Below are 16554 nucleotides of genomic sequence, written 5' to 3'. Positions count from 1 at the left end.
CGAGATTGGGCAGAAGTTCGTCACAAGAATTAACGTCAACCCCGTGTCCTTGCTCGTGTTATCGTGTGTTCCTTCTCAGCTGCTGTACGATGCTCCGCCATCATGTCCACCAACATCGTGGCGTGCCTGCTCCTGTACAAGCACAGGCAGGTGAGCGAACATTTGCTGGTCCTGTCAACGTTGCGTGTGTTTTGCACCAGGCATGTTTTTTTTTATGAACCATTTTAAAAATTACAACGTGGTGTGAAGATGCATCCCTGGAATTACATGGAGAAGAGGGGGAATGCATGGATTACACATGCAGGTGAAAATGACATAATTCCAATGATGTTTTGTTTTAAGCTAGTGGGCTTGGGCAGGGCACGTGATATGGCTCTGGCCGCCGAGACTAAGGGCAGAGTGGCAGCCAAACGAGGGTTGAGATGCACCCAAGAGGATGTCCACTGTGAAGATGAAGCAAGGTGCTAGACAAAGCGAGGTGCATCAGAATCTTTAATTTGACTGGAGGAATCCAATGAGCCATTAAGCCCTCTTTTACAGATGTCCAGTGGGCAGGTCAGCAAGCATGAGAGATGGTGACTGCTTAGGGAGGCCTTTGTCCAGTAGTGGAATGATCATGGCTGACTATTAATTCATTAATACATATTCTTAGTTTTTTCGGTAAAGTCACGTTGAAGAGAAACAACAAAATAACAAAATATATATAAAACAATAAAAAATTCTCACGACGTTTCGACCATAACTCAAACGGTCATCATCAGGTGTGTCGGTTTGCATAAATTTATTTTGAAAATGGCATATATATTTATTTATATATATATAAAAATAACGTTTGCGTCACGCGCAACGATTGGCAGTTTGCCAGGACTAGTCCATCTATTTTTTTTTTTTAAAAGAGGAGGGGGGAGACGAAATTTGTTTTTATGTATGCTGTCTGAAAGCCACTGTAAGCGTGAACAATCAATCAAGAACTGAAATGATTTATCAAATCTTTCCAATGATTGCTAAGATAGAATCCATCTTCTCGGTTGAAATTGTCTCTGTGTTTGTATATGTGGATAGCCTCATGAACGAATCTCTCATGGAAGCCAGATGGCTTACAAAGAACCTCCGTCTTGGAAAAGTCAATGGCATGTGAGCCTACTGAATTAGAACAATGATCTGCTACGGCCGAGGTGTTGGTCCTACCGTGTTTAAGGTCTGCTTTATGTTCACGAATGCGGTCCGAGATATGGCGTTTGGTTTCTCCAATGTAACTACTACCACAGAGGCAACTTAGTTTGTAGACACCAGGGTATTGTATGTCCGGAATCACATCTTTTACAGACGGAACCAGATCACGGATTTTATGTAATGTGTTGAAACGGACCTGGATCTTGTGTTTATTCAAGATTTTGGAGATCTTTTTTGTGATCCCAGCAATGTAGGGTAAAGTGATGGTTTTGAAAGGCTCCTCAAGAGGGTTCTTCTTCATGGTTTGAGTGATAGCTTTGCGGATTGTATAGTCGGAGTAACCATTAGCCCTAAGAGCTTGGTGTACGTGCTTGAGTTCACTGCTTATGTGTTCCTGGTCGGATATGCATTGGGCTCTATGATACAGAGTCTTGATGAGAAAATTCTTCTGTGATGGATGGTGGTGGGAATCCGGTTTCAGATAAGCATCTGTATGGGTAGCTTTCCTGTAGACAGAGTGGCTCATTGAACCATCAGGTCTCTTTTTAATTAGGACATCCAAAAAAGGTATCTTGCCATCTATTTCGACTTCCATGGTAAATCTGATGGCTGGGTGTATGGAATTGATGTGGTCGAAGAATTGGTCTAGAGCAGGCCGGCCATGTGGCCAGATGACAAAAGTGTCATCCACGTACCTCTTCCATAAGGTTGGGCGCAGAGTGGCAGTCTGGATGGCGTCAGTCTCAAATTTCTCCATGAAAATGTTAGCTATAACTGGAGAAAGGGGGGAGCCCATTGGGGTGCCCTCAGTTTGTTTGTAGAAAGTTCCATTCCAAGTGAAGTATGTATTGGTTAAACAGTGTCTCACCAGGGGGGGTACCTCAGTGTTTAGTCCTTGATGAACCAAGTCTTCAATGATTGCAATGGTGTCAGGTACAGGAACCTTGGTGAATAAGGAAACTACATCAAAACTGACAAGCAGGTCGTCTGGGGACAGGGAAATACCCTTGATTGTTGATACCAGGTGAGTAGAATTTTGTACCGCAGAGGTGGTCTTTCCAGTGAAAGGACGCAGGATTTCAGACAAAAAACGAGCTAGTTTGTAGGTGGGGGAGCTGATAGTAGAGACTATGGGACGAAGAGGTGTATCAACTTTATGTATTTTTGGTAAGCCGTATAATCTTGGTGGCCTGGCAGCAGAAGGTTTCAACGAAAACTGTTTAGAATGATCAATTAATGCGGTTGAATCAGAAATTATTTTGTTGGTTTGTGTGACGAGGCTGTTGGTGGGATCTCTTTTTATTTTTGTATAACTACCATCGTCGAGTAATTCTCTTCTAATGCGAAACGAATTCTTTTCAAAACTAGCTTAGCTCTTATCTCAGAAAAAATCAGACTTATACGCACAGAACTAGATCAGTTAGACAAGACACTCTACAAATCACACTTATCATTGACGGCAATAATGTCCACATCGGATTGGGAACATGTAGACAATATGACTGCCTCAATACCCTGGTGTCTACAAACTAAGTTGCCTCTGTGGTAGTAGTTACATTGGAGAAACCAAACGCCATATCTCGGACCGCATTCGTGAACATAAAGCAGACCTTAAACACGGTAGGACCAACACCTCGGCCGTAGCAGATCATTGTTCTAATTCAGTAGGCTCACATGCCATTGACTTTTCCAAGACGGAGGTTCTTTGTAAGCCATCTGGCTTCCATGAGAGATTCGTTCATGAGGCTATCCACATATACAAACACAGAGACAATTTCAACCGAGAAGATGGATTCTATCTTAGCAATCATTGGAAAGATTTGATAAATCATTTCAGTTCTTGATTGATTGTTCACGCTTACAGTGGCTTTCAGACAGCATACATAAAAAAACAAATTTCGTCTCCCCCCTCCTCTTTTAAAAAAAAAATAGATGGACTAGTCCTGGCAAACTGCCAATCGTTGTGCGTGACGCAAACGTTATTTTTTATATATATAAATAAATATGCCATTTTCAAAATAAATTTATGCAAACCGACACACCTGATGATGACCGTTTGAGTTATGGTCGAAACGTCGTGAGAATTTTTTTTTATTGTTTTATATATATTTTGTTATTTTGTTGTTTCTCTTCAACGTGACTTTACCGAAAAAACTAAGAATATGAATTACTGCAGTCACGAAAGCTTTAAATCAAAATTTCATTAATACATGTTATTTAAATTATATTACAAACACTTAATTTCTTAAACTGAAAATTTGCAGAAATGTATTTCCCCCCAAAGATAGATGAATAATGCCTAATAAATTTTTATTTAAAGCTTTCGTGACTGCAGGGATTCGTATTCTTGGTTCTTTCGGTAAAGTCACGTAGAAGGGAAATAATAAAAGAATAAAAATATAAAACAAGAATATAATGCCTAATAAATAGTCCATTTATTTATGCATTCAACCATGGCAGCAGTGTTTTAGTGGTTAGTCCAATGCTTCAGGGCTATTTGCCATTATGCAAGTGAATCTACCACATCGGCTTCCAAAGACAAACGTACGTTGGAAGAAAGCGTGACATCTTTTTTTTTTCCCCACACAAACCAATGAAGGCTGGCACGCACATGAGGAGGTTGGGTTTGCCAACATCATAATCGGCCGCCTTTGTCTCCTGGGATGCCTCTCAGGGCGTGAGCCAGGCCCACCTGGTGGAGGACTTCTCCTGGCTCAAGGAGCTCGTCCTATCGCGCCACTACGACATCGGCTTCTCAGGCCGCTCGGAGGACGCCGTGGCGCATGCCCTGGGCCTGCTGAGCGACGGCGTCATGAGGGCGAGCGAGCCGGGCGCCAGCGCCAGCAGCGCTGAGCGCGATGACGCCGACAGGGACGCGCTGCCCGTCCGCCCGCTGACGCACGTGCCCGCCGTCTTCGAGATGTCCTACTACGCCAGCGGGCTGCTGCCCGTCTTCGGCCCGGAGGCTGTCGTAGGTACGGATCCCACAAACGGGGGACTAAACCCCACTAAGTGGATTGTTACGTGGTACTTTATAGCAGGCGAATACTCTAGACGCATGATAATTCTAAACGTGGCACGTAAAACCCGAGGACCTGGAGAACAATCCACACGACCACGGGGAGAATATGCAAATGCAAAATAAACTGGCGTCGTGGTCACGATCAAACCCACGACCTCCTGTATACCGGGCAAGGTAGTTAACATCTCGCCTACCACGGCGGGACACACTCGGACAAACGGAGACACCACGTTCGCAAGCTTAGGCTGTGTACGAGCGCTGCACTTGCGCGCAAACAGCGTTTGACGTTTATGGAAGGTTACGTTGTGAGTGGCTTGTGGTGGCGGGGTGCGACGTGGGGACGGTGTCAGAGTGAGCTTGCACCGCCGAGTTTCTCGGTTTGATTGCACGAATTCGGGTAGCCAATCGGGGTTAAACAGTTCCCAAATGTTGCACCGCCAGCTGGTCTGCTACTTTAACTCCAGCTTTGGCGGTGAACGGTGGAACGAACTCATCAGCATGAAGAGGCGATCGTAATGTTTTTAGTGAGAAATGACCATTCGCAAAAGCATTAACAGCTCCTATACAATAGTCCTTTATATGAAGAAAGATGACCAGATAACAATGAAAACGCCTCCTCCCACCATCCCTTAAATGTGAGAGTAAAGCAACAAAGCACAACAAATCCAATCATCCTTATTGTCCCGCTACCCTGCCCCACCTTGCCACCCCACCCACCCGGGCTGCTGCTCACTCGGGGCGCAGGTGAGAGCGATGGCCTCAACGCCCCAATTCATCGTCACGCCTGATGGCGAGCCGGAGACACCCACAAAACACGCAGCTCCGCGGGGAGGGGGCTCCAGAGGCCTTGCTCCTCGACGTAGTGCCACCCAGAAAGGTGCCCCACCATCTCTTCAAGTTACTTGATCCAGGGCTCCCAGTGCAACGACTCCCCCCTCCCCCCCCCTTTAAGATGGCAGTGGGGCGTGTGCGCGCGAGTGCACGTGCGGTAGCGTGGGTAGTCGGTGCACTGCGCCACAACCTTGACATCCCAAGTTCCAATCCTGGCCACAGCTAACATCAATGGTGGTATCTGCACCAGTCCAGAGCCTTTTGTAGGTCAACTCAGCCATAAATTAGTACTTAGTGCAGTGTCTCAAACATCAGCACTTGGGGAGACGAAGGTGGTTGGGCGTGGTGCTGTGACCACACCATCCTCTTGTGCACCGTGCTATCCTTTGACACCGCACCTATCTACGTACGATAAGCCCTCGCTAAAAACACGTTTCCCCATCATTTTGCCGAGGCTATACCTGTGGTTGCGGGGGGGATTGTTGCGTGCAGCGTGCGCTGTGAACGCCGCGGCCCAGCTGAGGCTGGCGGACGTGGCAATGGGCCACGCGCCGAGCGAGGTGAGCATGGACCACGGCGCCCTGCTGCTCAAGACCACGCAGCTCTCCTCGCTGCTGCTGCTCGAGCTCAACCTCTTGCCGGTAGGATGATCGTAGTGGTGGCGGCGACGTATGGGGAGTGTCGGCGGCGTATTGGGATCGATGGCATATGGGGGACGGTGTTGGTTGGGAACGGTAGTGTAGCGGTTAGCGTGCTGCGCTACGAGCCTGACGACCCGAGTTCGACTCCCGCTCACGGCCAACACCAGTGACGATTATCTGAACCGGTCCTGGGCCTCCCCTAGGTCGACTAAGCCTCAAATGAGTACCTGGTGTGGTGCTTAACAACATCGCCACTACGGAGACGAAGGCGGTTAGGCGTGGTGCTGGCCACCCACTCCCGTGTGTGCTGTTCTGGCCTTCATAGGTGCTCGCTAACAGAACCTGCCCCAACAGTCTGTTAACGCTATATGGAGGATCTTTGTCTCTGGTAGAGTTATTAGAGGCGGTGCTGAAGGTGGTGGAATTTGTTTAAAACGTGGTTTTGCAATTTGTGAAGGTGACGGAGGTTGTACAGGTGGTGGATTTCGGTTGCGAAAAGGTGATGGTTTAAAAGGTGATGGTGGGGATTTTGAAGGAGGTGGCTGTGGTAGGTGAAGTTAGCGGAAAGTGAACATTTGTATTCATGATTTTAAATGGCATTTCTCATTGAATGTTCATTAAACCATCTTTTCCAGCCCTGCCACACTCTGGAGCAGACTTGCTTCGAGACCGTTCAGAAGTTTATTGACCGCGGGAAGTTCACGTGTACCGAGGTGGGTCCTGCCCAGCTCCTCCTCGCTGTACCCGCGCTCCAACAAACCCCTCCGTTACCTGTGAACCTCATGTGTGGGCTACTGTGCTGCGGCGGGAGGAGCTGCCACAAAGACTACAATATCATAGCCAACTCGGAACTTTAAAACTCCACCTACAAAGTGAATTTCAAAAGCTTATCGGATAAGAAATCGAAAACAACACCAGTAAGTTTTGTTTGGAGCAAATTAAAGTTCTGTTTAAAAACCTTCATTTAAAACATTTCAAAGATTCATTTGCGAGATTTCATTTCAGTACAATTTTCCAGCCTTCATAGGTGGCCTTCGCTATCAGCGCTTGCCCCAAACGAGCTCGTTAAAGCCAATGGGGGGGGGATCTTTGTTGTGCGCCAATATGTGCGTGCGCGTGCGTGCGTGCCTCGTCGCAGGACGACGAGGACGAGGTGGCAGGCAAGCAGACGAAGCGGTGCCACCGTGCGTCGGGACGCATGTCACCCACGCTGGCGCCGTGGAGCGACCAGGGCAGCGACAGCCTCGGCGAGGAGGGCGCCGTGTGCGGCCGCCAGCTCAAGGTGCAAGAACGCTGTCAACGCAGCACCCTCCTACAGCAGTGGTTCTCAATTATTGTTTGGCTTCTGTACTTTCGTTGAATTTTGTTTCAACCAAGTACTCCCTTCCATAATTTAGTTTTTTTTGGGGGGGGGGGGCATTAGATCGCGTAAATATAATAATGTGTCGTTAAACCCGCCACCACCCGACACAGCCAATTAGTAAGGTTTGTCACGTAAACAGAGCATGCCAATTCGTTATTAATACAGCACACCGGTGTGTGGGAGAACAAATCCACAACAAGTCATGAATTGGAACGTTCTGTTTACGTGACAAACCTTACTAAATGGCTGCCGGGTGGTGACGGGTTTAACGACACATTTATGTTTATGCGATCTAACCTGGAAAAAACCCTCAATTAGGGATAATATTGGTCGTGAAAGCATACGTGTTAAGAGTACACCCTTGTTTGACCCAACATGGTTCTGAGATTAATTTACGTATGAGATCTGATGACAATAATGAGCATCGATATTTTAACCAATTGGACATTTTGTGAGGTATCCTAACTAACTGCACACGAATAAAAACTAAATTCAGCGGACGCTCTGCATGCACGAAGTAATTTGTTCGCACTCGCTGGTTACTCTTGGAAACCCACTGAGTTTAGAAAGGTCTTTTATATCATTCTGGGTCGCCATATGGATTCAAATTTCACCGTAGCTATTTTATATTGGCAGACTCATACATGATCATTCACCAATGACTCATGTTTGATATAATTTTACACATTTATAAATCACCTCACGTACCCCCCTGGACATTGCCACGTATCCCCAGGGGTCCGCGTACCCCCCAGGTTGAGAACCACTGCCCAACAAGACGCTGAAGAGGGACACACCCAGCAAGTTGAATATTGAAACGATTATCGTGAGAATGATTGTAACTAGCCCACACCGCACTGACCAGTGTGCTGAAGTATGGTCCAAACAAACCTATGACTGACACAGAATTATAAATGGTGTTAATTGGCACTGTGCTCAATGCGCTTGTTGACTATTACACACGTGTCTGTATTGAAGGTTTCCCAGAATTCAGCACAGAACCGCACGCTCTGTGTACGCTGTTGTATTGCCTGTCTCGAAGTTGCTCTCCTCTTCCCGTGACGGCTCAGCATCAGGTTTCAACTCACGGCCTCGGCTAACATCGCTGACAAATGTGAAACTGGTCCCGAGTCTCCGCAAGATTGACTGCCTTAATTGAGTACCAAATGCAGTGTGTAAATACGGGCTACTGCCAAGACAAACTGATGCCGGGCATAGCTCTGGCCACACCACCGCCTCGTACCACCATGGTGGCCTTAATAGGTGCTCGTTCAAAGCACTTGCCCCAACAGCCAATGTAGGCTAAACGGGGAATCTTTGTCTTTGCAGCTTCTGGTGCCGTCGGAGACGCTCGACTGGATGATTTTCTTGCAGCGCATCCTTGGCCCTGTCATCGAGGCCTACAGCTCGGTGGCCATTTTCCTGCACGGCCTGACGGAGCCGCTACCCGGTATTGTTGTCTTCATAATCCCTCACTGTGCTGATTTGACCATCGTCATCATCGGCACCAGTCCATTCCATCCGTCATCAACAAATACAACTTGCTGTTATATAGATTTATATAACGCCTTAGTCCAAGGCACTTTACAATAATTTTAACATCGTACATGAAGATAGTGGTTAGAATAAAGAGTGGGTGAATTAAAAGTGGTGGTGTATTTATGGTAACAAGAGGACAACTGGGAGTGGTTAAGGAATGGGTAGGCCTGGTCCTAGCTAGCGGGCAGAGAGTAGCAGTAGGATGGGCAAGGGAGAAAAGAGGGGTTGTCGTAAGGGGGGGATGGAAGCAGGTGAGTGAAGATGATTTGTTTCATGTGCAGTGGAAGTTTGTTCCAGTGAAGGGGGGCAAGAAGGGATTGGCACCTCGCTGTCAGGGAGCACCAGTCGTGCTTTTGGGAAATGTCTTTCGCCACCACTTGGGGTCTCTTGCGATCTGCACAGTCTCTGCCGCCGGGGGATCTCCCTGTTCAAAACACTGCATTCATCGTCCAGCTGTTCATTTGAAACAGTTTACCAAGTACCCTGATCTTAAATTTCGATTTAACCAAAGAAGATGAATCATTGCAGTCACGAAAGCTTTAAATCGAAATTTAACCGCCTCTACGGGGAGGGATTCCACATATCCTTAAGATCGATGAAGGCCGCTTGTGTTGTGGCCGAAACGTCGTGAGAATATTATTGTGTTATTTTATTTTATCAATTTATTATTTTATTCTCATTCTACGTGACTTTACCGAAAGAACCAAAGAAGATACCCTGATCTTACTGAATTTTTTTCCTCCGCTGCCGGTATCTCTCATGACGGCTGCCGATGCCGATAATAATTTACACTTTGCGCCTTTCACCCAGATGTCACAAAGCCCCGTAACAAAACACATGCACACACATGCAGGCCTCGCACCCCACCAACAAAATATTTTCTTTGGCTGCTCTTCCGTTGTTCCGCGTGTTCGCCAGAGAGCGAGCTCATGAAGAAGGCTCACCGCCACCTCCTGGACCGCACCGAGCGGCACGTGGCCGGGTTCGGTGAGTCTCCGTCCCTCGGCACGGTTTTGTTGTCGGCGAGGATTTCCGTTCACCGTGAGCGTGCGTCCCCGACTCGCGTAACGCCCTCCCCACCTCTCTCCCTCCCCCCCCACCCCCCACCCCATGTCGTTGCGTTTCAGATGAGAGCGCAACCATGAGTTTGGCAAGGAATGCCGTGACCACGTTCAAGGAGATCGGAGTAAGTGCTTGCTGATTACATTGTGTGCCTACATACACGGGGGCATGGGAGGAGTCGGCAACCAAAAATAACAATAAAGAGACATTTTTTTCGAATTCGGTAAAAAAAACGACTATCAAGAGCCGCAACGCATGTGTGAATTACGAAACGGTGATCCTTAATGAATAACGTCACGAAGCAGTCCTTAAAGAGCCGCAGGTTACCGACCCCTTTGCATACATCCATGGCCTTTATGTCAATCCAGTGTTACATCGGGGCCTCCTGGTAACGCATTGTGACGTAAAGACGTTAGAACGCGTTCCTGGAAATCACTGTCGTCGTAATTCGGATCGCCGTTAATCGGTGCCCTATTTTCCCCCAGGCAGCAAAAACAGTGGAAACATTGCTGGCCGATGTGCTTTTCCTGTTTATCAGCCACATTTAACAGGATTTTATAGGTACCAAAAAAATCCACAAAAACACCCGAGAGTAACAAAAATCTTCGCAAAGTCGCTTCGAAAGCCAGACGACTCGGTCGTAAATCGAGTTCCTGCGTCGCAAATCGATCCGTGATGGCATCGTTTAAATGTCGTAAATGTGGATCGGTCTTTCGTAAAACCGGAACGCCCGCCTGTACAGTTGTACAGCAATTGCTTTGTCTGCAGTGCCTTCTACTGGCCACCACAGCGCCCCATGACCACCTCTATGTCTGTGGTTGTCGTCATCCAAGCACCGTCTCGGCTCTAACCTTGCTTTAGCTGTCGAGATCTGATCACATCAGCTCATTCGAGGTGATTTGGTCATAAGCTCTGATTAAACTGTAACGTGTTACACACTCGGCAGGCTGCAGTCTACACCCCTCCCCGGTGATTTTTTGTAAATTGAACGGCGCCCTGGAAAAAGTTAATAACCAAGATTTTTACTAATAGCACATGATGGCTTCCTTGGAACACTCCTCCGCCTCTGATCTCTGCACCTGATTGGGTTCCGTGATGACGTCGTCCTGCTGCTCTATTTAAGACCGGAAGCAGGTGGATTGCTTCACTATCCTGGCAAATCGCCCGATGATGCTGGATGTAAATACCAGCGAAACGTTGTACTCAAATTGTTAATTTCGTGGATTTACTCTCCGACACACCGGTGGGCTGAAGTAGTGACTAATTGGCGTTTGTTTACGTGAGAAATGCCTTACTAATGGGCTGTGTTGGGTGGTGGAGGGTTACGACGCGCAATCTCACCCAAAAACCTTTATTATGAATAATATTGGTCGCGAAAGCCTACGTGTTAAACTTCCTTGGAACACTGCAATCCGCGAGTGTACCGTCTACCTGCAGAGGGCCGCACAATGAACTTTACTGGTTCGCTACAGCTTCTTAGTCCACGTAATTTGTCCGTCAACAAAAAGCCTGCTTTCTGATGTTGATGCTTGTTAAGTTCCTTTCCCATAACACCCCTTTGTCACAATTGAGCTTGAAATACAAGAATCGTATTTCTTCAATTTCAATTTTACTAAAAAAAAATGTCCATTTATTCTACGTCTCTGGTTGTGATGGCTTCATGCAGTTAAACACAACATTGGCATGTAATTTCCATGCAATTTGCATCACCTCTCTTTGACCCACGCGTGTGATTTGACGCACGCATTGCGAGCTCAGGAATCGCTCGTCATCCGACGCGTCGTTTACATTGGTACCAAATAAGTACGCGTCAGTCTTTTACATTTTTAAGCCGCACAATTGAAATGCTGTTGCGACACGCCTAATCATTTTATATTTCGCTCTGCGACAATCACGAACCAGGTGCTCGCCGAGGTGCAGGAGGAGAGCCGGACGTTGCTGAACGTGGCCGAGGGAGTGCGCGCGGGAGCCGGCATGCAGAGGCTGGCCGAGTTCGTGCTGCAGTTCACGCCATGACGGCGCTCGTCAAAGCCCGGCCCCGTTGAGCCAAGCGCCATCGTCTTCTACCGCGCTCCGTCCTCCGCCGCGTCGCCGGCGCGGACACGTTCCGCGCCGGCGACGCTAGCGGCCCCCATCCACCTCCCCGACCCCCACTTCCGACGGAGCGACGGTCGATCGCTCGCTGCCGCTTTGGCGTTGCGAGCTGTGGCCACGGACGCGTACGCCGCCGCTCGTCTGCCTTTAATAACAAAAAAAATAATAATGATAATTCAGGAGAGAAGGCCACCTTGAGCAGTGAGGGTGGGGGGGGTGGGCGGTCGAGGTTGTGGAAATATATATATAACACCTTGGTCAAAACAGGCAAGCTCTCGATTGTAGTTGCTGCCGGCTGCGGTTTCCGAGCGACGGGTGTCTCAGACCAGGTTCCAAGTTTCCGTCGGCGGTATTTGGGTAAATGCAGAAGTGCTTTAATTGGTATGCGTTTGCACATCTTCGGCCGTTTTTTTGTTTTTTTTTATAGTGGCTTCCAGACGTGTATATGCAATACGCTGTCAAAAGATACAATTTGCACTGCTCAGCCACGCACGCACAGCAACCGATGCACGGACATATCGATCCAGCCCACCCTGGCAATTGTGCCTCTCCTTCAAAAGCCATTCAACCAGTTGCAGACAACTTGCCATTACCAACACTGTGTCGGGTACGATCGGGGCTTAATTTCTCGCCAAATATTTTTTTTCAAGGTTGTTGGTAAATGGGGAGCACAGGCCTGGAGACAGAGAGACGGGGGACCATTGTCAAGGTGTGACCGACTGGATTAGGAAGTCAGTTGCACATGCTTTGTGTGGTCAAGCACAACTGTGACTTGTCGCCATAAGTAAGCGTCGTGCATGCTTGACGTGATGTGCCGGGCGCAGAAATTTTTTTTTTCGCATCGCCAACCTGGACCGACCTTGTCTGAAATGAAGCCCAGCGTATGACGTGAGTTGGTGGGTTTTGGGTTGTGAGATAGGAAGGCAAGGTTGTTGGTCAGATGATGTCTGGGTGGCCAGGTTCCTCTGTAATATCACTTGGTTCAGCAGTAGCACATGCGTGCCGAACTTTTCCATCGCTGCACAGGGCATCTCATGGGAACTGCCGCTCACTTAATCCATAGAATGCCTTCTATTTGAATCGACACAGCTATTAAAACAAATCTGCACAGTATTGCAAAGCAATGCACTTTGTGCTGTATGGTGTGATCGTGTCGTCTCATTGGAGACGAACACAAACTTGCTTTATGGCGGCGTGTCAAAAAATGCGATCCAACGATCACCAACGCGTTTTCAAGACGACGGGGGATTAAGTTGGTGTGTACTGTCTTTTGCGTTTAACAGCACATTCTTATTTAGTGATAATTATAACTTTTAATGTTTACAAGTTTTTATTTCTAAAAACACTAAGTTGTGATCAATAACCACTTTTGTGTTGAAGCTGCTGCTAAAACTGCCTGGGTTGTTGGTGCTTGCTCTGTGACACGATGGCCTTGTCATTTCTGTGACGTGACTACGAAAAATTGCGTTTGATGCATGCGACAGAATAGCATGCTCTGCGAAAATAATATGTAACACTGAGCCCTAACCATAGCATTATAAGTTACAATTATTAACGATACTAACTAATTGAAAAATAATCCTCGTAAACCAATAACCAAGTAGGTGTGAATACGAAGTTAATATTTTTTTGTTTCCTTGTAGGGGAAACAATTGTAGAATTTCAAGAAAAAATGTCACTTACAAACAGTGCTTGATGTGTTGTTTGTTTGTATGTATGTATGTTGAACTTCTTTCGCACCGTACGTAGCCAAACGTGTTCATCGGAGGTGCGGGCGAAGGACAACAAACTATAATATGTAACACTGAGCCCTAACCATAGCATTATAAGTTACAATTATTAACGATACTAACTAATTGAAAAATAATCCTCGTAAACCAATAACCAAGTAGGTGTGAATACGAAGTTAATATTTTTTTGTTTCCTTGTAGGGGAAACAATTGTAGAATTTCAAGAAAAAATGTCACTTACAAACAGTGCTTGATGTGTTGTTTGTTTGTATGTATGTATGTTGAACTTCTTTCGCACCGTACGTAGCCAAACGTGTTCATCGGAGGTGCGGGCGAAGGACAACAAACTAAACACGAAAAACAGTTCTCAAGAAGGCAGTTTCCAATCTCGATTTAAAAGAGTGCATAGCTCCAGTGGCTTCCTAATATCGGAAGTAAGAGTTGTTGAGCAGCTCGTGTAAGATCAGAACAACGCTGCCTTAAAACGGTGTAAACGTGCACGTGGTGCTGAAAGAGGTCTCATTTCTCCAGGGCTTTTAAGAGAACCCCGTTCCTTGGTCACGTTGATGTTTCAATGTGATTTCTTGTTCTTGGAATTTGGTTTATTTTGATCGATCACACGAGGAAAAGCGAGTGGCCAAGTGTGAACTTGATCGTTGAGCAATAAAGTCAACTACTTTTTTTTTACTTTTTATTTTACCAGCTAAGGCCCACTGAGCTCTTTAACTTTTTTTTTCCAGTAGCAACCTGGCCACAACTAATAGCTCAACGAAGTGGCTTATTGCGTGGTAATTTATAGTGACAAAAATGCTTTAAATGCGTGATGTTGATTCTAAATGTGGGGAGAAAACCGAAGGGCCTGGAGAAAAATCCACGTGACCACGGCGAGAACATGCAAAACTCGTGCAATCCAGGCGAGGTAGTTAACTTCTCACCACCTTGGCCACAGTGTGAAGCCACGAGACACGTCCTGCTACTGATAAGTGGATCAATATCGTGGTCCACATTCTTGCCACCCTTCGTATCCAGGAATGCTCATTAATGTTTGCAACATATGATAAAGGATCTTATAATTGTCTATGAATGTTAGAAAGTTAAGGTCATGTCTACACCCTTTTGTGTAAATATAAAACGTACATTTTGTGGCACGTTTTTGAAGTTTATTGTATAAAGTGCACGTTTTTTTGTGTTGCAGTGTTTCAAATTAGGACGTGTTATTAAGGGCAGTAATCATCTGCATAATACTCCCCGCTTTAAACGTTGTCCTTTTATTTTTAATTGTCTCAAATATGAGCCTGAGTGTGTACGTCACCTTCCATGTGCATTTTAAAGAATGAGACACCCAACTTAACTACTTCTAATGTGCTACTTGTAAAAGCCACTGGACAGTTACGCTGCAAGCTCCTGTGCTGGGTTTAACCCAGGTGTATCTCTGCGGCCGTGACACGAATTCATATCTTTGTCCACTTGGTGTGGCGATGGATTTTTTTTTTTTTATCGAGTGGGGAATGATATAAAGTAGATTTTTTTTTGAGAGTCGACGTAGATGAATCTTTCCGAGTTGGTTTCAGATTCTTTCGCAAGATGTGAATATAAGGGGTCCATTTGTAGGGGGAAAAAAAGCAATGATGTTTTTTTTTTAATGTACGTTTAACTGAAATGCGTGCATTTTTGCGTAAATGTATAGTCGATGGCGCACAACTGTATGATGTACGACTTGAATACAACAACGTTGGTAGTTACAGCAGGCTCGCCTTGCATCGGGAATTAACTAATTTGGTTTGTTCGACTTGTAGTCACAAACTCGCGTGCGGTGTCATCGACTGGCTGATGCCCTAAAACCAATTCTCTTGAAGTTTGCCGACAGAAATAAGCAATGGCAATTGCAGTACTGAACTCGTTCACATGCCTGCTTTTGCGTTTGATAACATACTATACAACTATCAATACAAATAAAGGGCTTGCAGATTCGTAATAAAAAACACATGTTAGTCAAGTCTCGTCCGTGGATGTGTGCGAATGCCATCGCTGTCCGAATTGTTCATGTTTAACAGTGACGGACATCCAGCCGCATAGACGTGACGACAAATTTCATCATCGTAAGCCGTGATCGATCCACATCTGGATGAAGGGGGCCTCCCTTCGCCACCCTCGTACGTACCGTCCTGCTATGTGACGATCCAAATAGTACCTGCACAGGGGCCGATTTTGTCGCTCTCTCCGTGGTGGATGTAACCTTGGGCACGATCGCTCCTTTGGCTGCCACTACATCGGTAGTCGTGACCACCAGCCATCCCTTCTACCGACTCAACTTGCCCTGCCCGAGCCCATTTTTCTTAACGGTCATCCTCGCAGCAGCGGCTTTTGGCGAGCCATCGAATTAACGCGGTCACTCCATTGGGCGCTTTCAGATGCGCTTCTGCTGTCGTCTGGAACGCTCTTCCGATATTAGGAAGCCACTGGAGCTATGCACGATTAAATCTAGATTTAAAACTTAATTATTTTTAGAACTGCTTTTTGGTGTTTAGTTTGTCCTTCCCCCACACCTCTGATTAGCACGGTTGGCTACGTACGGTGCAAAAGAATTTCAACATCTGTGTGAATTTCCAAGCACGCATCACCATGCGTCATGCACACTGGTTAATTTACGTGAAATATTTACGTGAGAAACCCGCACGGAGTCTTGTGATTTCTTTGAGCAAGTTGAAAAATTAGCTGAGCTTGGTTGCAACCTGCCATGATCCAGCATACTGGAAGTAAGGTTTGGTGGATCACATGCAGATTTGAGTAACTCCCAAACCGGCTTTGCAGAAAGGTGGTTAGCATTGCATCATGTGGGTTCGTGAGCCCATCTGATATACCCCCTCCCCCGTGGGTACTGTAAATAACTCGTTAAGAATACATTGGGGAAATTTTTCAATGCAATATGAGCAGTATATGGTAGTGCAGCGATATTCTTGAACAAGGTTAAATTAAACCGTGAGCATAGACCAGATTTTCACTTTCTCCCGAGATGACATTACTTGAGCGTTTCCAATGTCCGTATGTGGCCAATAACAGTGAATTATGTCAACACCGTTTGAAATGAGGGGTTCTCAA

The 16554-nt window shown here is 46.4% G+C and overlaps 1 protein-coding gene across 2 annotated transcripts in view; it reads left to right on the top strand.

Annotated features, from left to right (window-relative positions):
• The window catches only part of GPAM (glycerol-3-phosphate acyltransferase, mitochondrial), a 34438-nt gene extending 18987 nt beyond the window's left edge, over positions 1-15451 (top strand). For both annotated transcript variants that reach the window (XM_032950521.2, XM_076065895.1), the window contains exons 13-21: positions 80-150; positions 3848-4148; positions 5519-5667; positions 6303-6380; positions 6806-6949; positions 8360-8480; positions 9488-9556; positions 9697-9755; positions 11534-15451. In XM_032950521.2, the coding sequence (XP_032806412.2) occupies positions 80-150; positions 3848-4148; positions 5519-5667; positions 6303-6380; positions 6806-6949; positions 8360-8480; positions 9488-9556; positions 9697-9755; positions 11534-11647 (1106 nt within the window). In that variant the 3' untranslated portion in view covers positions 11648-15451. The remainder of the gene's footprint in view (positions 1-79; positions 151-3847; positions 4149-5518; positions 5668-6302; positions 6381-6805; positions 6950-8359; positions 8481-9487; positions 9557-9696; positions 9756-11533) is intronic.
• The last annotated feature ends 1103 nt before the right edge of the window (positions 15452-16554 follow it).

The sequence above is a fragment of the Petromyzon marinus genome, chromosome 9 (assembly GCF_048934315.1).
Source record: "Petromyzon marinus isolate PM22_M1 ecotype Great Lakes invasive population chromosome 9, UKy_Petmar_22M1.pri1.0, whole genome shotgun sequence".
Taxonomy (NCBI): domain Eukaryota; kingdom Metazoa; phylum Chordata; class Hyperoartia; order Petromyzontiformes; family Petromyzontidae; genus Petromyzon; species Petromyzon marinus.
Note: the sequence above shows the minus strand (reverse complement) of the source record. Positions and strands in the feature narration are given on the sequence as shown.